This window comes from Chroicocephalus ridibundus, chromosome 4, assembly GCF_963924245.1.
Source record: "Chroicocephalus ridibundus chromosome 4, bChrRid1.1, whole genome shotgun sequence".
NCBI lineage: Eukaryota > Metazoa > Chordata > Aves > Charadriiformes > Laridae > Chroicocephalus > Chroicocephalus ridibundus.
The window spans coordinates 83,503,355-83,524,636 of record NC_086287.1 but is presented as its reverse complement, the minus strand read 5'-3'; the positions used below and the strand labels follow the sequence as shown (position 1 = coordinate 83,524,636).

Genomic DNA, 21,282 nt, shown 5'->3' with positions numbered 1-21,282 from the left:
TGCACCTTTAAAGAAAGATACAACCACATTTTAAAATAAGACAATACAGCCTAGACATACTTTACCTTACGTGTGCTTGTTTTCAATTACTGTAAGGCACTCATTGAGGAATTCACTGACCCGTGCTTTCAGCAGGAACAGGCATGCATCATTACAGGCCTAATTAAAGTTTTAATGCTGATTAAAATGTTTTATTACCGCATTCTGTTAAACTGCAGTGGTCTCCAACCTCATTAAGGGCTATAGGCTAGAAATTACTCGTGAGTTTCAGCCGCTCAGTTTAACAACCCGGCTACTGTCAATGTTTGATTTAAATACAGCCTGATTAAAGCACACTTGCCTTTTGTGTTAGCACGCAAGTGCAGAAGGATGTTGAACATTGTTTAATGAGTATTTACTGAATATAAAATTGTTTGAGCATGTGACATAACCATCTCCAGCTCTTCAGCAATTTACCCCAGTACAACTGAAAAGGGAAAACATTTAAATCATTTGGAATTGGAACACAGCTCAGTTGTGAAAGCTAATCTCATTACACATCTTGATTAAATTAAATGCGGAGTTTGCTATCAGTAGCACTTTAAGTTTCCCATCATTGGAAATTAATTGCAGTGGTAATTATTATAACCGAGTTATTTGCACAGGCCACAAACACTCTTATAGGTGTTCAAATGTTAATTCAACATTGGCCTAGAGGCACTTGATTATTACAATTCTGTTTTTCATAAGAAACAAATGAGCCTAGTGGATGTCTAATTAAAGCTGGAGAGTACTGTTAGACTTTCAATCAGATTTCATCTCTAATTTCAATATAAAACCAAAGCAGCGCTAAAACACAGCAAAAGTCACGTGTTATCTAGATAGCATTTAGACAGTCAATGCAATTCACAAAGTTCTAGCCAGCAAAAAGACAAAGGGTACAAACAAAATCACAAATTTCTCAGAACTGAGGCCTGCCTTCTCTTAATCTTCCAAGTCAATTTAAAATAACTGTGGTCTATTTTTTAGGATAAACAGCAAGGACACAATGATTTTGTGCTGAAATATACAGCTTTGTGAGTGAAATAACATAAAGCAAAACTCTAATACCTGAACGTATTTTAAATACCTAAGTTCCCTGCTGATTTTAGAGATGAATTTTTCTTTTGTAAGGTTGGCAGTGTTCAATTTTGGCATCCTACTCCTGGAATTCACATGGGGAGAAAAAGGATCCCCTGTAGTTCAGAAACTAAATACAAAAACCAGTGGTGTGAGAATCCAAGCTGAGAAACTTGTTTTTTCCTTTGTTCTGAGCATTTTACGAGGATACAAACATGCAACATGTATCAAGCATGCTCCAACCTTTATTCTCATTAGAAATACGTAACACTCCATCATTAAATGCTTAACGTTATAAAACAGTATGTTTCTGTGTTACTAAAAATGTGGGACAATGATTGAAATTTTACTCTTCCAACTTGTTGGCTGATTCTGCACTCCCTGATTCTGCACTCACACTCACAAGCTTGGAAACTCATATCCGCACACATTCCCAAAGAAGTCAAAAAAGAGGCACTAAAAGAGCACACGGATCTGTCGAAGAGGATCAGATTGTAAGACAAAACTTCGTTTTTGTGACTATTTTCAGGATTCACAAGAATAACGCCTACTCAGTGTAGGAGCAGCATGGCCTGCTTTCATTGAAGTTCTATCACTTCATAATAAAAACCCAAACTGCTGAGCAGAACCCGACGGGCCAGCTGTTCTGCTGTGCTCAGGTGGGCTGCTCGTTCTCTGTGTCTTCCAATCAGTTAAAACTGGAAAACAATTATATCCTAGGTGTTCAGAAGGTCAGACTTCATAATCAGAATGGTCCCTGCTAGCGTTTATTTATGAATCTATGAAAATTTTGGCAACATCAAGAACGTTATCAAAACTAAACTGTCTTAAAAAAAAAATCACTGCAATTAGACAAGAAACCATGAATGTAAAATGTCTTACAAATGTAACACGTTTGTAAACAACTTCTGTGTTTTCTAACGTGGGTCCTAGCAGTATAATACTGAACTTGAAGCCGTGGTGGGAAATGTTATTTATGCTTAGCAAGTTTGTAAACGTGGAATGTTTTGTTTTGAAACACTCTAGTGAAGTGTACGGTATAAGAAGGCAGGTTTTTTTTAATTTCCTCACAGAAGCGAGGATACAATGAAGGTTTCAAATCGGGTTCGTTCTCTCCCAAACCATCCATGATCTGTAATGAAATTGAAGAGACCGGTGAAATACCTTTAGCCAGTTCACAGTTACAGGGAATAGCAAGAAGCTAAAAACACCCTTGACAACGCATGCAGAGGGTCAGGCTGGCCAGGTTTGTTAACAGTGCCTGTGTGAAACATGTGGGAGGAAGAAAATAACATTCAACCTGTGAGATGTCTAGTATTGTCTCTATTATGGATGAGGCTGATGCGTCAGAGGCACGTATCTGCTTCGAGTTGTGCGGTCTGCTGTGGGTCCACGTTAGCCCCAGCAGCGCCTCAGAACTCCCCGACACAGTGGGGCAACACAACCGTCCTCTGGTCCTGAGGGAACCCAAGCTACGAAGTGATTTACACTCTGAAAGGGAACACTATTTGTGCACTGCTAACCTGAAGCTCATCAGGAAGTGATTACTAACTTTGCCCAGGCTGAATTCCGTCTTTTTTTTATTATCGAACACCATTAAAAGCAAGCAGCGTTCAATCTGGCGATTCTGAGAACGTCTAAAGGCTGCCTTAGATTTTACTTCCCACACTCCTGATGAAGTGGAAACAGCCCAAGCTACTTCAAATCGTAACTCTATTTCAAAAAGAAGTTAAGCAAAACGTATTTTCTTTAGAAATTTTGTATATAATACTTACATGGCCGTTAGCTATATCAAGTAAGTCACGTAACCGACAGCCTCTACTGTGTCTTCTTTCATAACAAATGCTGTCTTCTAGGATCACATAGTCTGTGCCAAAGGATCGCAGAATTCTGTAAACGTCCTCAGGAGATCTCTTGGCATAGATCTGATAAATCTATAGAAGAAGAAAACTAAGCTCTAAGACGCATGTTTGCTCATTCATGATTCCTTTATCTTGAATCAGAGAAAGAAGTTAGATTGATAATCCATGTGATTTGAATTAAATACTTAAAAAAATAAATTAAAATAAATGTTTTATTCAGTAGCCACTTAGAGTTTCTATGTTATGGCTACTATGATGCACGAGCAGTACTGCTGCTGCCTACAAAAACACGGGATGGTGCTGCTCTCTGCAGAAAGGCCTTGGCAGATGCCTGTAAAACTTTCAGAATGTCTAAATTATAGGAAAGGCTAATTTAAAACCATCTCCCCAGCTGTGCGAGGGGTTTCTCAAGGTGGCTTCTATATAAGATGTTACGTGCTGCCCTGGGAACTGAAGGGAGAATCAGGCAAACTGGGAAATGCTCCATGCCAGCTGGGCAGCAGGATCTATTAATGCCACCAGCACCCAAACCAGCTCACTCAGAAGTGACCGGGGTACAGTCACTCAGACACACACCAGCTGCCAGAAGCAAGTTTGCAGATGCTCAAAGTACCACGAGTTTCACAGAAGTTAAATGCTGGAACTGTATCTGAAAATAAGTCAGTTCAATGAGCAGATCAGGCCATGTCATTTGCAAGGTGCCATTAGAGATTGCGTATGTTTTCTGGAATGGAGCTGCCGATATCGATAGGAATTAATTTAAACAATCAGGATACTCTTACCTGTTTTGTTCTCTCTCTCAGATTCTTATCCTCATAATGGGGATGATTAGTTAATGTCCGTCCTGTGCACAGTTTGACGCCTGCTAATAGCTGCATGCTCCCAGCAAACACTGCTGTGTTTGGAGTGTTTGACCTAAACAAATGTTGATAAGTCTGAGGAAGTCTCTGCAGGGGCATCTTTGCATTGCTTCTTACACATCAGAAGGAAAAAAAAGACTGAAAAAATATTTTTCTGCCTCTCCTCTATTCAGGGAGCAAACTGTTCAAGCAACTGTGTGTTCTTCAAATATGAAGCAGATAAATCACGATAATACTATCTAACTGCAAATAAAAAATTTACTACGGACTATGAGGAAATTTAGGGTAAACATGATCCTGAAAAATTTCAAAGTACTTCCACATTTTATATTGGGTTCATATACCCTCTGAATATTTGTAAATTTCTACATCCTAATTCTCTTAATATTTCAAGAAACTTATTGTGGCTTAGATTTGTATCAGATATATAAGGTATTCTATATACAAAGCATTATTTAATCTGAATGCTAAAACTTCTTGTTACTGTCCTGGCATTCACCATTCACTCGGAATGAAGATTTTGTTACGTGAGACATTAATCCTTCTATTCCGACAACTGTGGGAGAGAAATTATGAAAAGTCACCCCAGTTGCAAAGAGCAGGGCGGGGGGAGCGGATGGAGAAGATGCCAGGTAGAAACGCTGTCAATTATTGGCATCGTTATCTCATCTGAAATTCAAAGCCAAGTCTAGAATTATTACCTAAACAACAGTCGTCTTATCTCAGGATTGGCTCAGTTTTGGGGCCAGTTTTGTTTAATATCTTTACCAATGATCTGGACGAGGGCATTGAGTGCACCCTCAGTAAGTTTGCAGACGACACCAAGCTAGGTGGGAGTGTTGATCTGCTTGAGGGTAGGAAGGCTCTACAGAGGGACCTGGACAGGCTGGATCGATGGGCCAAGGCCAACTGTATGAGGTTTAATAAGGCCAAGTGCGGGGTCCTGCATTTTGGTCACAACAACCCCAAACAACGCTACAGGCTCGGGGCAGAGTGGCTGGAAAGCTACCCGGCAGAAAAGGACCTGGGGGTGCTGGTGGACGGCCAGCTTAACATGAGCCAGCAGTGTGCCCAGGTGGCCAAGGCAGCCAACAGCATTCTGGCTTGTATCAGGAATAGCGTGGCCAGCAGGAGCAGGGAAGTGATCGTGCCTCTGTACTCGGCACTGGTGAGGCCTCACCTCGAGTACTGTGTTCAGTTCTGGGCCCCGCTGTACAAGAGGGACATTGAAGTGCTGGAGCGTGACCAGAGGAGAGCTACCAGGCTGGTGAGGGGTCTGGAGACCAGGTCATATGAGCAGAGGCTGAGGGAGCTGGGCATGTTCAGCTTGGAGAAGAGGAGGCTGAGGGGAGACCTCCTTGCCCTCTACAACTACCTGAAAGGAGGTTGGAGAGAGGTGGGGGTTGGCCTCTTCTCCCAGGCGAATAATGACAGGACCAGAGGAAATGGTCTGAAGTTGTGGCAGAGGAGGTTTAGATTCAATATTAGGAGGAATTACTTTACTGAAAGAGTGGTCAGGCACTGGGACAGCCTGCCCAGCGAGGTGGTTGAGTCACCATCCCTGGAGGTGTTTAAGAAACGTCCAGATTTGGCACTTCAGGGTGTGCTCTAGTGGCAGAGATTATAGGGGTTTTTTTTTTGTTTGGTTGGGGTTTTTTTGTGTGTGTGTATGGTTGCACTCGATGATGTCAAAGGTCATTTCCAACCATGAAGATTCTATGATTCTATGAAATACCCATAATGAAAAAATGATTTTGTTTTTTGCTCACCTTCTTCCCATCAAGTTTACAATCTAAAATACATGTAAAGGCACAACAGAAGGGCACAACAAAAAGATAAAATTAAAAATGTCAGGCAACAGAGACTGCTGTAATTAGGCTAATTAAAAATGGCCATAGTATGCTTAAGTGTTTTCTAGCACTTAGTAAGCATATAGCCGTGAAAAGTTCTATGAAGACTAAAACAACAGAAAGAAGCATATGTTAAATCAAGTAAAATGAAATTAGAAAAGAACATGAATAGTTGCCTAACATCCACGTCCATGCACGTGTGGCACCTGTCCTAGTCAAGTAATGGTGACACTTTGGGGTGCCTTTTGAAACTGCAGTTATATACTCAGCCTTCTTTAAGCTCCATGAGCAGCTTGAAAATGTTAAGAGACAAGTATTAAATTTTATTATCGCCTCTCAAGAGATTATGCTTAGCAAATGAATTAATAATTACAAACCTTTCCTAAAAATTTTTGCACTGGTACATTAATCTCATCTAGGAAGAACAGAGATAGTATTAATAGGCCGGTTTAACTTCACTGATAGACTAGTTTTTCAGCAGTTTATAAAACCAGTTTGATTTTTAAAGTCTAAAAATATTTAATCTCTTTTAAAATTTTCTTTTTTTACTTAAAATACTCAAAGCCACAAGTGTCATGAAGTAAATGTTTCATTAAAAGAAATGAATTCATCTTAGAACTTAATATTATGCAAATGAAAAGCTGTCAGAGAGGACTCATCCCCAAATCTGCAGGAAAGCACCGTTCTTTAGGCTAAGCTGAAAGGAACGTGGACGAGGCTCGTAGAGGGACTTGGTAGGGCTTAGACACCTACGTGAAAATTATCATTTCTCAAAGCAACTTCAACATGTTTCTCTGCTTATGCCTGGGCTGGGGAAACTTCCTAGCGTGAAAAGTCTGTTTCTGTGTCCAAGATTAGTTCAGATTTCCTAACGCTCTGCAGGACTCGTCTCCTGACTTGGCCTCACCAAGGCCATCCAGCCCCTCTGATTCTTAAAAAGCCCAATATAATGCAAACTTGCAGAATCAAATCTTCTTTAAAAAAACCCCCACAACAAGTACCAAAGGCAAAACCGCAAGAAAACAACAACAAAATGTTCCCAAGAAACAGCCTGCAGCCTCTTTTCTTACAGAAGCTAGCTAGAGGAAATGGTGATGGTGCCCTTTTTCTGTAACTTACTGGTAAAAATGCTTGTCAAAAATGTAGAAGATGCAGGGTTCCGTTCCCAGACTGACCTGTGCTGCTGCCAGAGCTCCTGGAGGACTCTTTTCCCCCACTTTACTGGCAATGCCAGGAACACAAACCTGGCATTTCACTGGATCTCAGTGCTGTGGCCAGATGCTTGGAAGGCGATGCTGAGCTTCTTGCAGTGTCTGCCCTCCTTAACTACATCTTAAAAGAACTTCAGCTGGTGGCTGTTACTGAGCATTTATCTTCTGAAACAGCCACCAGAGGGAGACACAACAATTAACTAATATTTTTCAGGTACAGGATAATTTCTACATTTTATGCAAGTGTCTTTTTCTAATACTTCTACCCGAGTCAGCTGCGCTCTGTATCCACGGCAGCTCATGTGCTTCAAACCACTGACTGACACTTCTCTATTATAGAAAAACGAAGCAATTTTTACAAATGTCTGAACAAATGATGTATAAAATGAAAGGATAATTTGTTTTATAGCTTTCTGCCAAGCTCCATACCACACTGCCCAGCCTGCAAACAATTTATTCTGTACAAAATGTCACTAAATAATGACAAGGACTTACAGGTCAAACTGATTTACATTATATAATTTAAATGTCATTCCAAGCAGACCTGATGGCATTTTGAACAAATAATCTCATTTATTTTTGAAGCTCTAAGCTTTCAACAAGTTAATTACAGCTGAACTAATGGGTAAACTAAGCACTATAATACATCGTATGAAGCTTTTCTTTACCTACACTTAAGAATTTAGAGAATAACTCATTAAAAATAAAAGGGTTTTACAGGTACTGCACATCTATGCCTAACTTGCACAGACTCTCAAAGTGGTAGCAATTCTTTCTCTTATCAAGCTGCTAAAGAATTATTGTGAGCTGTTTTTACGGAAGTGTTACAGAAATGTCCAACATTGCAATTATAGGTTACATCATTAGAAATAAAATGGCTTTTTCTATTAAAAGTCCTCCAGAGTTGAACTCTGTAGTTGGTTTTCCCATAAAATCTGACAAATCTCAGATTATTCCTTTACTAGCTCCTGGGTGTGATACGAACCTACAAAGCAAAGGAGTTTGAGAAAAGGAGATTCTGAAAAGGTGTTCTCAAATAGGCCACTTCAGGTTGGTTTGTTTGTTTTCTTTAAAAGAAAGTCTTTTTATTTGCAGAATGCTGTATTAAAATACTACAGGTTTAGCTGCAAATGATAGGCAGTAAAGCATATTCAGTCAAACTGTCATGGTTCTTTTTTTTCCCTCTGGTTTGGAAAGACTGAAAATTGCAAAAATGGAAAACAACAGCCACAAAGAAAGAGCAACAAGATGCATTTTTGTTAGTCCCAACCTCTAATTTTATGCATGCATATTTTGTTCACGTAAAGGAGTGCACCTACACCGTTGGTATAAACCTAGTTCTCAGGCATTATCATGCCTGAATTCTACTGACAAATCAGTCAATGACGAAGGATAAGCCCAAGAATTTAAGAACAATAGTTAAAAAAAAAAAGTGTAAGATTGCCTTTAAAGTCTGGAATATGTGTTGCTTTCAGTGTGATTACCCTTGAAAATCAGGCAGTTAAGTAAGAGCGAAGAGTTAAAATTTACAGCTGGCTTGAAATTAAAATACAGCCATTAATATAAATTACTAAATGAAAGAACCACCATTGAAACATGGGTATCCCATTTTTGTAACCTTAGGAGCTTTTTGGAAATCTGTGGGGTTTCCACTAATATAAAAATTTGCCTGCTTGTCCCCAGCAGGCAAGCTGGGGGACCTCATTCAAATACAGCTGACATACAATTATGCTCTGCCAAATCTCAGTCTCAGTTAACTTTTCCGCTGTTTTGGCTGTTGTCTGAGATTTCTAAGAAGCTTTTCGATAACTGCTTATGAAATATTCCACAATTCTAGACAGGTTTCCCCTTTAAAGGCAGAAGACATTGCTTCTTAAACACTTACCAGAAGTAAACAGAGTAGGGAAGTTCACGCTATTGATTTGCTCATTCTACTGATATTCTTCCCCATCTCACAAATGAGCATGTTGTTCCTGTTGTCTTAGGGAGAAAGACCAAAACTAAGAATTTTAATATACCTCCCATCTGGGAACACAGCTGTGAACTGTCCCTGGGTCACTGGCAGGACTTTCTTGACTCTCTTTTTTTTTTTTTTTTTTTTTTTTTTAAAGTTGAGAAAATGAGGTTGTGGGTAGGAAAAAGCAAGAGACTGGGATATGCAAGGTCATTATGTAAAAATCTGTGCTCTGCAATAGCTGCAGTCCAATACTATGCAGTAACTTCATTGTAAAGATATGAACCAGTACATCTTCCTGAAAATGCTATGGTAATTTTAGTAAGGGGAAGAGTAAAAAATACATCTGCAGACACTTCACAGTGGACAGACTAATAGTTGTCTATTATTCAGACTGTATATTTGGACAAGTTAATATGCACTTAGATCTAAGCAGATAGAAGGGTTTTCTTGTTGTGGAGAGATTGCAAGACAGATGAGTTATTCCTAATTCACTGCTATACATGACAAATTAGAGCTTCTCATACTGAGTTTTAATAATGAATGATTAGTTCCTGACGTGAACCCTGACAGATCATTAACTACAGCAGAAATATCAAGTGTTAGTAGAGTAAAATATTTTTCTTACACATCCATTTAAGAAAATCTGTCCCGCTTTGACAAACTTACCATAAATTTTGTTGACTTGTATTTAAAGCATAGATAATTAACTCTTCTTTACAGGAATAATATTTCTAAACACAATAAATTCTAAGTAGGAAATTTCCCTCTGTAATTGTCTGTCATGACTTAAAATGAAAAGCGGACAAGCGCCAGTTTAGCATTCTCAGCACTAAGAACATATGAAAAATTATTCTCATTGGATCCAGTCAAATCCAGTTCATGTCTGGGAATAACTCCACATGCATATTTTATGTATAAATCTATATATAACTCTATATATTGTACACAGGAGACCTGAACTATCAGATATTTACCATCTTTTAATAGAACAGTAGTGCTAAATGGAACTGGCTGGTAAACATTAGTCACAAAAACGTGTCAATATGGCTGCAAAAATTCTAAATGATGTAAAAAAACCATGGCCTGCTTTCAAAATAAGTCAGCGAAGGCTTGTAATATATTTTACTTCTAAATTACTCCTTCTAGTTTATGGATTACAGAAATACATCATTATGGAGTGTAAATATGTTGCTCTGGGTAGAATAGGCTGGGCGACTGGTTTCACTAAAGTTGATTGCATATGAAACCACAATCTGGGGCTCCTAGAAAACACTTCAAATAGTTCAATGTCAAATGTAGTAAATTCAGATTTACTTTCAGAATGTTTTCCTCCAGAACATGAATCTGATTTCTTTTTAATAAATCTTTGCCAGAGTTCCAAATAAATAAGTCCCAGAAATCTCTCTGTTCAGAACGTAACCTGCAAGGTTTCAGTGGGTGCTGTATGTTACTAGAGAACAGATCCTTTAAATTCACAGTCCTCCAGGGAACATCCTACTTGGCTCTTTTTCTCAGGACCTTCTATATGCAGTGTTCCAAACCGTTTCCACCTAAAAAATACATTCCTATGCTCTGTGAGAAAGCAGAAGTGATGAGGTGGGGTTGGAATGACGAACTCATACTCCTGAAAGACTTTGCACCTATGCTTAGCTGTGGCAAGTTCAAGTTCAATTACAAATATTTTGTTTATGGTTTAGAACATATATTGGGATTAACTATAATAAGTATAAACAATTTAGATTATTTTAAAGTTCAAGAAACGGACTGTAGAGTACAGATTTTCCAGCCTTACAACTGTAGGCTTTTTAAAATTATGAGGTTGAAAAGAGAAGGACACCAGGATGGGGGGGAGGTAAAAATAAAATTATTTCACTGCAAAGGTCTATTAATGTAAAGAGGTAGCTATAATATGATGGAAGAAGCCTGACACCTCCAAACTGACCTCTTTCGGCTGGGAAAGCTATGTGTATTTATGGGAGCAAATGGAGTCAACTGGTTCCCTGACACACATGCAACACAGCAGCATGATGCCAGAGCAGAGCAGCCCGGGGGACGCTGCATATAACTGTTCTCCGCAGCCGTTAATATGCCAACCTCCTGATAGCCCATTCATCCTCAACTATCTCCATGGGTCACTAGAGTTCACTGATGAGCTGTGACAAATAAGGAGAACACTATAACTAAGAACATTAGATCTACACAAATAGCATTTAACTTAAATAGAGAAAAAATCCTCTTACTTAATCCAGTTCATCAGCTCCACAGTGTCTGGGTCATAGAATTCTCTCAGCTCTGACAGTTCATCCATTATTCCGGGCCAGAACTATAATGGAAACAAAATAAAACAAACTGAAGACAGAATGAACAAAACAAGTTCTGGATCTTGAAACATATTATTTTCTCTTAGCTAGTCTTGCCCAGCTCACGGCTAAGTTGCAAGACATAAGGATATCGACCCTTCTCACGGAGGACAGGTGGCTGGCATTGCAGTATGAATACACAGTTGCAGAGTTTGAGACCTGCAGCTCCTGCCAGATGAGCAGAAGGAACAGAGTTACCCGTTGTGGTGAGCCTGAGAAGAACAGCTTTTCTCAGATGCACATCTCACTGGAGGTTTCCAGAACTCTACTAGTTAATATCAGTTTGTATCTTAAAATCAATGGGAAACTAAAAGTGGCTACCAAATATGACTGTTGTGCATTGTCTCGACTTTACGAGCGAACCATTTCAGTTCCCTGGACTATAGGTTGAATGCTAATGTCTTAAATTATTTCCGGACAGACCAAGCTTTAAGAAAAGGAACAAGATAAAGGGGTGTCATGCAAAAGTTCAATACGTAACAGCCAAGCCATTGAATGATGCCTACGATTACAGGAGAAGGAGGGGCCCCAGCAATTAACATTAGGTTTGGAAAGGCAACTTACAACTACATTAAAAAACAGGTAGGAAATCTGTATCAGAAGTTAAAGTCATTAGATGTGCTGTGAATGCCATTAACGGCATTTCAGAAGTTTGAATTAAGAGAACCACTGAAGGAAAAAAAGAAGTGTGACTGAACAGCAACAGCCAACAGACTATTGGGGGAAAACATTTGAAAATTTACTGAAGACAAAGAATACATAAATCAAATTTGGAAGAGAGAAATAAGTATTGAAATTGGTTCTGAAAAGCTTAACCCTCCCCCAAAAAAGCTAACAGAACTGAGACTTATTTAAGGGTTTGTTCTTGTTTAAGCTAGTGAATATGCAAGGGCAAAAGGGAGCAATTAAGAGAGATAACGACAATGCTAATGACTAACTGATTGCTTTACATCAGTCTTTACTACAGAGGATGTTATGGTGAAACCTATTCCAAAGCTGCTTTCTTTAGATAATAAGGATTGCTGGCTTGCAAAGTGAAATGTCACAGGAAAAAAGTGTAAGAAAACCCGCCTGATAATCTAAAAAGCCATAAATCATCCAATTTAGATAATATTCATCCAAGAGTTCAGAAGGAATTTGAATGTGATGCTGCTGAACTACTTAGCAAAAATACGCACCCTTTCACTAAAACTGTAATTATGTAGGAGGACTGGGGAGCAGGAGATACAATTGGGCCGATTAAGATACTTATTAGTGTAACTGTTTACTTGATATATTTGTTGAAGTAATACTGGCTGGTAGATTGAGAAACACATAAAAGATAGTTATGGCAGTATCACAACCTTACAGTTTTGGGAAGTACAGTAGCATTAGACATATTTCTGCTCTTCAGGAAATCTTGAGAGATTAGTAAATAAATCAAGAAGTTGTGAAACGAGACCGTAGAGTCTCATATTGAATCAAAATTTCCTCTCTTCATTACTAAACTACCCTGGGTAGCTAAACATTTTGAAAGCTTCGAGTCCTCCAGCCTGGAGACAGAAAGAAATGGGCTCTGCTTTGCTTCTAGATCTTGCTGCAACCTACTGAGAATCTAATGACTGTGTTCTCCACTGAATGCTGGGATTATTACATGGCATTCGCTAATCTACATAGGTTTTTCAAGTCACAATATCTAACTACTGCAACTTTTGAGTGAGAACAAGCGGTTTTTGCTGGAGGAAAATTTTTGTAGTGGGACTTGCTATTACTGAATTTAAAAGGAGAATTCTGATGTAGCAAAATTTTCAGGTAACGCTACATTTCATTAGTCAAGCCAAGAGAAAACTGAGGAACTTCAGGAGTTCTGAATACAATAGAATAATAACGACAAAGTAAATAAAAAGTAAAGCATCCAAAAATATGGACCAATAACACTGATATAACTACTTTGTCTTGTAAATCAAGTAGATGTCATATTGAGGAAGAAGTGTACCGTGACACAAGAAATGGCTAAAAAGAATAGATGGAGTATACCAGGGATGTAACAAACTGTTCAGAATAATGACTGGTATGTAAAAGTGGTTTCCAACTTGTAACATGCTCTTCTCTAGGGTCAAAGTCTTCAGAAAAAGAACCTGTTGTCAAGTGACTTAAATTAGCAACACAGGGATTTTGTTCTGTACCGGAACAATCTTAAGGACTCATGACTTCCAAAAGGCTTCAAAAATACTTGTATAGGAAAAGGTAGGATGAAATGTTATTTCTGACTTGCATCAAAACCAAAAACAAAGCCAAGAAAATACAAAGGTGGCATACTTTAAACTGATAATGGGGAGTATTTTTCCTAAGGTATGTAATTACTCATTGAAAAATATCACTAAGACTTAGAATCTGCAAAAATAAACAAAATAACAAACTCTGAATTTGATGACATAAGTATAGCAAGAAACTGATTAGGAGATTTAGGTTCTAAAGTAGTTATTTGTTCCCCTACCCTAGCTCCTTAGTGAATGTTAAGATAATTTTTAACTTTCAGGAGTAAAATTATGTCTCTTGTGAGTGAAAACATTACCCCAACTCTCTGTATTGTAGAAAGGTTTCAGGTTTCTTTCACATTCGTTATCCCTCTGTCTCACAATCATGGATTTCATCTAGTATAACAATGCTGAAGTTTCTTATTGAATGTCCAGTGTGCTTTGGGTTTTCAGTGTACTTTATTAATAGTTGCTATTTCAAAATATATATTTTGAGGATATACACTTGACAATTTTTAACTCAATGACTGTGACAAGAACCCAGAGATTCTTAAAAGCTTGCAGCTTTTCCCCACAAACAACCTACGTTTTTCATTCTAGCTAGAAATGCCAGACATAGACAATTGTGCTAGCCACAAACTTGGAGATGCTGAACAGTTCACTGTTTAGTACTCCTCAAATACAAGGATGCTTATTTTGAATTCATAAAGTGTAAGCATTAATTCTTTAGTCTCTGAGTCTAACTGAAAAACAAGTACTACTGTATTATTTATAGCTACTGCTGGCCTAAGAATGAAAATTAAGAATCTCCTTAGACAAACAGGATTAGATATTACGAATAGAAATAAACATGACGTTTTCTTTTGTCATTTCTTCTACAAGCTGTCAAGCTTACAAAGTTTAAGTTTAAAGGATAAATACATACAGTACATACAGGGAGCTCTTCAGTACAGCCGAAGACTGCTCAGATCATTGGTTTATGTTGCGCTATGTGCTGCAATAAATGTATATGTTCGGAGGAAAAGGACTTGTCCATGATGAAGATAAGAATGCAACTTGAGAAATTATATGAATGGACAGTTTGCTAGCAAAGAAAAATCAAGATTATTTGGCAAAACCAGGAACTATAGACTTGATGAAGCTCAGGAATTTTAAGTACCAACAATATATTTAGGAATGACTGACATACAGACACAAATTGATGGCTATTATGCTGTTGAGAGGTTAAATGCAATGGACACAGATACAGCTGAAATTTACCTGTAAAGAGTATGAATTGAAACATAAACAATATTTAGTACTGCATTATATATGTGTTGTGTTATCTGCAGCACAGCTGAAGTATGTATGGAAATACTTCAGCACTTTCATTTTATCTAAAAGACCTTTGTGCTACACTAATGAAGAAAATTTGTGTAAACAGAAATACAGATCTTGTAGATCTCAAAACATACTATACGTGAAATCCGAAAGATAGCTAGCACTGTAGCTACATTTCTGTTCTCAGTAAATTATTGTTCAACTGATGTATTTGGGACTGTGGTAACCACGCGCCTCAAAAGAGGCTTTCATTAGCTTATTCAGGATTAGGTTAATAATCCCATAAAACTCCTATTTTGAGGAATGGCACTAAAGAATAGTTCTTCTGACAAACGTAACCATAACAAGTAAAGAAATACGAAATTGCACTGCTAGTAGTTCAAGAAAACTACCCATGATGATGAGTTAAACTTCACAGTGAATGTGCAAGGTGCTCGTGCAATTTGAGCAGTCCTAGTGCATGAACAGATAAATTCTTATTTGGAAAGGAGACAGATAAGTAGCTTCCGTTATTGAAATCTACTTGCACTGTCAGTTTGTTTCTAAAGGTTTTAGAGAGAGAATCTATAAAAACGTTCTCACAGAAGGAATCGACACTTTCTGGATTTCTCTCTGTAGGAATTTTTATTCTGACCATTGCCAGGGAATCTGGTGACAGGCTTTACCTGTCTGTCAGGCAGGCTGCTCTCCTGAAGGCTCACTAACTCTCACAGCTTTGCAGAGGAGACACACGCACAAAAGATACCCGCTCCTCCAGCAGCTGAACTGTAAGAACTGACTTAAGGCAAAAAAAAAATAAAGTACTGAGGTGTGATATATTTCTTTATTCCCACTGAGCACTTTGAAAAATGGTATTTTTAGTGTCAATAAAAATTCTTTCCTGTACTTAGAAGAAACAAAAAAAGGAGGCTTTTCAGGCAGACTGAGCACAATTAATGATCGATCTAAAGTCTATGAAAATCGGTGACTTCTGTTGACTTCAGAATTGAATCTGACAGGATTTAGGAACTTCACATCTACTCATGAAGAGTGGGAGGAAAATTATTACTAGTTGATCTGTCACATTAGACTATCTATTAGAATGTCATGCTCTTGGCATCACCCACATCAAAAGAAAGGCATTTCTATCATTTTCAGAGATGATGAAAATAGTAAATGACTTCCCTAACCAGCATACCAAAGAAAAAAAAATCCTAAAAAGTTCTCTTGCAGAATAATAAGAAAATCTAAGTGGAATACATCAGTGTAACTTTACTAAACAAACTGTTACAGTCTTTTTTGACTTTTTGTTTCATTGTTTTGAAGGGGAAACAGACTTCCAGGGTGAACTCTATTAGCAGCTTTCTTAACTGTTACACTTTACTACTACACTTTTAACTTTAATAATAAAATTCACCTTGAGTTTCTCTGAAGGTCATTATTTAACAGAAATATTCTCATCTCGTGCTAGGTACTGCAGAAATAACTTCCCCATTAAAATAGCATCTGAATTTTTTGTCTTTGTAAATACAGATGAGAAGAATGGTATGCCCATTAAATCAATGTTCTAAATCTCACCGCTATGACAGACGAATAATCTTATACATGTTATTGTTTTAAATATATTTTATGTATTTACATTTAAACGTTTGACTATGATAATTAGTTTCTGGACAGACTGAACATAAGGTAAGTACTTGACTAGTTTAACAATTTTGTACTTTAAAACTTATGAGATGAGGCACAGTAGTATAGAACATTATGATTATTTCTGCTCCTAGAATGAATTACACAACTTAACAACCTGCATTTTATCTGCAAGCTAGTTAAAACCAAAACAGACAACTTACATTTCCACAACATCGTGCATGTAAATCACGCCTGGTAACTCACACAGACAATCAGCAAACATTTGTATCTATGAACAACTACTTTGGATCAAGTGAGCCAACTGATCCTTTACATAGAATTTCGTATGCATAAAGGTACTTGCACTTCAGTCAGTCTATCCCAATTTTTAAAATTCAGCTACAGATCTTGTATGTAGCTATTTATAAAACAACATCCCTTTATGAGACAGGGAATATTCCATGCAACTAAAAGATGCCAAAACATAGAGGAAAAGAAAATTCTTACCTTATATGAAATGTATAGCAATGTAATTATTGGTATAGAATACTTAATCACATGTGTCTAAGAGAAATCACAAAAAAAAAAGGTTATTCTGATGATACATTTATTTGGATAGACTTAATTTTTAATGTATTGATATCTGACATATTTATTAAGACTATATTCTCATTTTGCTTTCAAGTAAAACCCTTACTACAGACTCACCACAAATGATGCATTTATATCTATATACTTAAATCTGTGTTCTACAATGTGGAAAACACTGCATCATTCACTATAATAGAGTAAAGGTCTTCCAAGACTACTGATGATTTCTTAATATGGTGACTAAGACTTTTTTAGTAAAATTGTGGTTATTTTTCATAGCCACATCTATATTGCCATCTAGTGTATTCAAATGGAATTGTTTAATATAGAAACCACTAGAAAATACATCTTACTAAATTTATACAAATGTACTTCATAGATATCCAATTTGAGGACTACAAACAATATTAATTTCAGATGCCTTATAATTCTGAGTCTTGATTTGGTTTAGATATGGAGCAAAAACAAATTTCATGAAATGCTCTAAGTATAGTGCTAACCCTTCGTGATGTGTAGAGATGAATACACTTCAGGATAAGTTTCCATATTTCCGTACTGCACAGGCCAAAAGATGCAAATACACACATGTGGGATGTCCAGAGGTACTTCATTCTGGAAGAACACAGACAAGTTTTTGCTGACCATCTGGAGCTCTGCTAAGCTGTGTTGATGAGAGCAGTTACGTTAGAGAAATTCTGAACACAGTTTTCTTGGACTTTCAGGACTCCGAAAGAACTGAGTAAAAGACTGACTTTGCACTTTGCTATGTGCTCTTGAGAACATCTCTGCTCCCAAACTTTCGAATGTTCTTTTTGGCAGAATTTTGGGAAATGCCTCGGTCTACAAGCAGAAACACACCAGGAAGAGAAAGAAGGTTCATGATCCTATCAGCTTGTGGTCAGCATATCGTACGCTCTTATCCAAATATACTCAATCGTCTAAAAAAGCTTTTAATAGAATTTTAAAAAAAAATATACCTCATTGTGCTTAATGCCAGACACCCAAAAAGAACTGTGTGAATTAAGTTGTAAGCAGCATCAGGTTTCAGTGTTATTGTGCATTCTTCCACTTTTTCCATTAACTGGACCTGATTTGAACCACTAATTAAACAGAAAAAAAAAAAAGTGTTAATATATTAAGTTCCGTAACATATTTCATATAGTAGTCTGCATTTTTAAAAGTATTTAATCCTTCTTATGCTAAAGAGCAATGCTACTGCCATCAGTCCATAATCTTCTACTCTATCTATGATATAATTAAGCCTAATACCCCAACTTGCTGCAGCATCAGGTATTTATTCTCATATCTGGTTTTCTGGAAAGGCAATCAGTTTAAATGAGCTGCTTTAGAATGAGATAAAATGTTTACAGAAAGGCATGCTTTGTTTATTGCTTGAAGTAGCTACTCCCACAGGGTTCACAGGGCTTTTGATGAGAGTGAAGAACTTAGCTATGTTTTGTGAGGCTGTGCTGGTATATCTGGATGCTACTAAAGCTGCAGATTGGAAGGAAATTTACAGAAAAAAAGTGCTGAAAGGAGTGGTTATTGCTCAATGTCACTAGTCCTGTGCATGTATGTGGAGGGCTGATCAAAAAAAAGAAGCTGCTTAAATGTGTGCGGTTTTTCCCTGTTTTTTTGAGTGGGGGATAACTGAGATAACTGGGCAGTGTTAATTTAGGGTCATGTTTGGGATTACATTTAGGATTACAGAAAATAAATGCCGCAGAGTCTTTTGTTTGTTTTAAAAATTGATTGACGCAGTAAGCTTTTTAAGAGGCTGGTTGAATAGTACCAAAATACCTTATAGATGACTATGACTTCACAATTATCATAACAATTTCAAAACCAGAATGTCTTAGATCCTCTCCCTCCCCCTCTTTCTCTTCCTGTTTTATCCTGTTTTCCATAAAACCTGCAATGAGTGGCATTAGTTACATGACACTTGAATTTTCGGTTAATCAAGTTTTATATCATCCCTTCTAACTTCTGCCCAGGTTGTAAATGTAAAACTGAGAGGTCTATATTGAATCATTTACTTTTTTTTTTTCAATAGCAGTTCAGTACTAATTTTATTCTATTGTTCCATAAATTCCCGCAAATCCTACAGATTAACTACAGGAAGTGACAGCGGTGGTGCAGTTGCCACTCCCGCTTCTTCACGCAGATGACAGAAGTTCAGCACAGACTATCCTAGCTCACTTCTGGGCAGTTTGAGGATACCGCCAGGGAGATCTTTGATTGGGAGTGCTTTGCACAGGGAAAATGGGATGAACTAAAGAAACTAACATTGTTTTCTATAAAGACACCCTTCCCTTGCTTACCTTCCCCCCCAAAAAACCCCAACCAAACAGTCCTACACATACTGCAAAAACTTCAACAGCAAACAAAAGAGCTTGAAGGAATCTAGGGAAGAATGTTTCTTTGTTTAATCTCGTTACATCCTTTACATTTTTAGCTTTAATAGGAAGTTCTTATTTTTGCTTGATCTCTCTATTATATGTCCTACTGGTTTTTTAGTACCTGTGGAAAGTAATACTGTATGCTGCTGTATTCAACTGTCAGTTCCTTAGCCTGTTGAAGAAGAGAAAATTGATAAAAACATGAATTATTTTTAAAACATATTTTACCTGAGGTTCCGAAAGGCAACAATTACAGCTACTACTGTCATAAGGAAGAGAACAAATACGTAGATGCAAAAAAGTAACGTATCCGAGAGTCTTGAAAAAGTATTTAATGGTAGTAAACCAAAAGCTTCTTCGCAAAGATACAGGTTAGCATCAAAATCTCTAAAGGAAAAAGAATAATCCTTGTCATCATGTATTTCATAACTTGGTGTCAAAAAGGACCAAAGTTTACTTTTTTCCCCAAACAATTATAAAGCCACAGTTGTGCAGATTATTATGAAAGAAAATGCATAACATAAACATGAGGTAAAAATCCATGATTTATCACCAGGATTTTAAATGAGAACAACCTTCAGCCTTCACTTAATGAAGTCATAAAAAAAAGTAAAATTGCAGCTAAATCATACCTTGTTGCCCCAAATCCAAATTTTGCTTTCAGGAATTTGAATATATGTTCATCTGACTCCAGATTAAGAATTTTCTATGACAGGGGAAAAAGAAAGGAAATTATATTTTAAGTCAAAAAATTAAGCTTCACACTGTAAACAGTTTTTTCATCATTTAAATGAAAGCATGAAGCAACAGAGGTTTACCGAGATAGGGTGTTCTGCAATCAAATTAGCATTCAGTTTGTAATTATAGTCCTGTGGTCCAAAGGACAACTTACTTTTTAGAATATCTATTAGGATTAGTTTCTATTTACAGATAAAGATTATCCAGGACAAGTTGGTTTTAGCTGTATTTTTAATTCAATGACTTATCACATCTCACTGTGATACTTTTAATTTCCACAGTACTAAATTTTAACCTGTTGATATAGATCTTCTGAAGTGACTCAAAAGCAAAAAAAAGCGTTACTGTCACTAATGTCTGCAGATACCTCTGTGCACAAGAAGCAAATAAAAGTGTGGTGTGGTCTACAACATTTTTATAACAAGTATTCATTTTTAACCGCATTCAACTGAAAATTAAGTTCAATGAAAAACTTTGGAAATGTTCAGCAGTATCAGAATACAGTATGAATCTGTACTTGTCATAAAATCACAGGTGAGCTTCAAGTTATGAATATGTATTCGATTATTTGGCATTAATTTATGAAGTTTTAAGAATATGTTTTAATATTTATACCAAAAAGATGAGCAAAATGATCTTTCATTTCTAAAACAGACTCTGAAATGCAATGAGATTTCATTGCAGTCTTTATTTAATGATATTACTGTACATGATTAACAAACAGCTTTTAAGTTAATACATTTTCTAAGTTTCTATATTAAAAATTATTTGCTTACCTTTATGAATTTATTTATTAGGAGAGTGAAGCACAAGACTAATAGTACATGGAGGATAAGTTGCACAAGCCTGTTAAGCAAGCCGCCCTTTTTTAGGTTTTTCTAGAAAGAAGAAAGTATTAATATTTCACTACGTTTGTACTTATTTCGAACAAAAGCAACACAGACTATTTGAAATAGCTTGTCTGCTAAGTCTGATCAGGATCAGATTTGTATTTGGTTCATGTAACCAAAAATGTATACGTAACCAAGTATCCAGAATAAAGATATATTTCTTCCACAAAACTGAAGAGGCAATATCACAAAAACTCCCCAGTGTATTGATCTGGCAGAGTTTTGTAACTACCCAAAATAGCCTTCCTTCAGAGGTGGCCCCATTATATTTATACAACTGCTGGCACCCAGTGCAACTGTG

The 21,282-nt window shown here is 37.0% G+C and overlaps 1 protein-coding gene across 3 annotated transcripts in view; it reads right to left on the bottom strand.

Annotated features, from left to right (window-relative positions):
* Positions 1-1,325: 1,325 nt before the first annotated feature.
* DPY19L3 (dpy-19 like C-mannosyltransferase 3) overlaps positions 1,326-21,282 on the bottom strand; it is a 35,919-nt gene continuing 15,962 nt past the window's right edge. For 2 of the 3 annotated variants that reach the window (XM_063334533.1, XM_063334532.1), the window contains 10 exons: positions 20,868-20,969; positions 19,986-20,059; positions 19,582-19,740; positions 17,932-18,054; positions 17,455-17,566; positions 16,871-16,927; positions 11,079-11,161; positions 3,743-3,875; positions 2,874-3,032; positions 1,326-2,230 (listed from right to left, as the gene is read on the bottom strand). In XM_063334533.1, the coding sequence (XP_063190603.1) occupies positions 2,069-2,230; positions 2,874-3,032; positions 3,743-3,875; positions 11,079-11,161; positions 16,871-16,927; positions 17,455-17,566; positions 17,932-18,054; positions 19,582-19,740; positions 19,986-20,059; positions 20,868-20,969 (1,164 nt within the window). In that variant the 3' untranslated portion in view covers positions 1,326-2,068. Of the gene's footprint in view, positions 2,231-2,873; positions 3,033-3,742; positions 3,876-8,766; positions 8,862-11,078; positions 11,162-16,870; positions 16,928-17,454; positions 17,567-17,931; positions 18,055-19,581; positions 19,741-19,985; positions 20,060-20,867; positions 20,970-21,282 lie in introns of those variants that run through there. The other variant, XR_010071026.1, reaches the window with a different exon arrangement.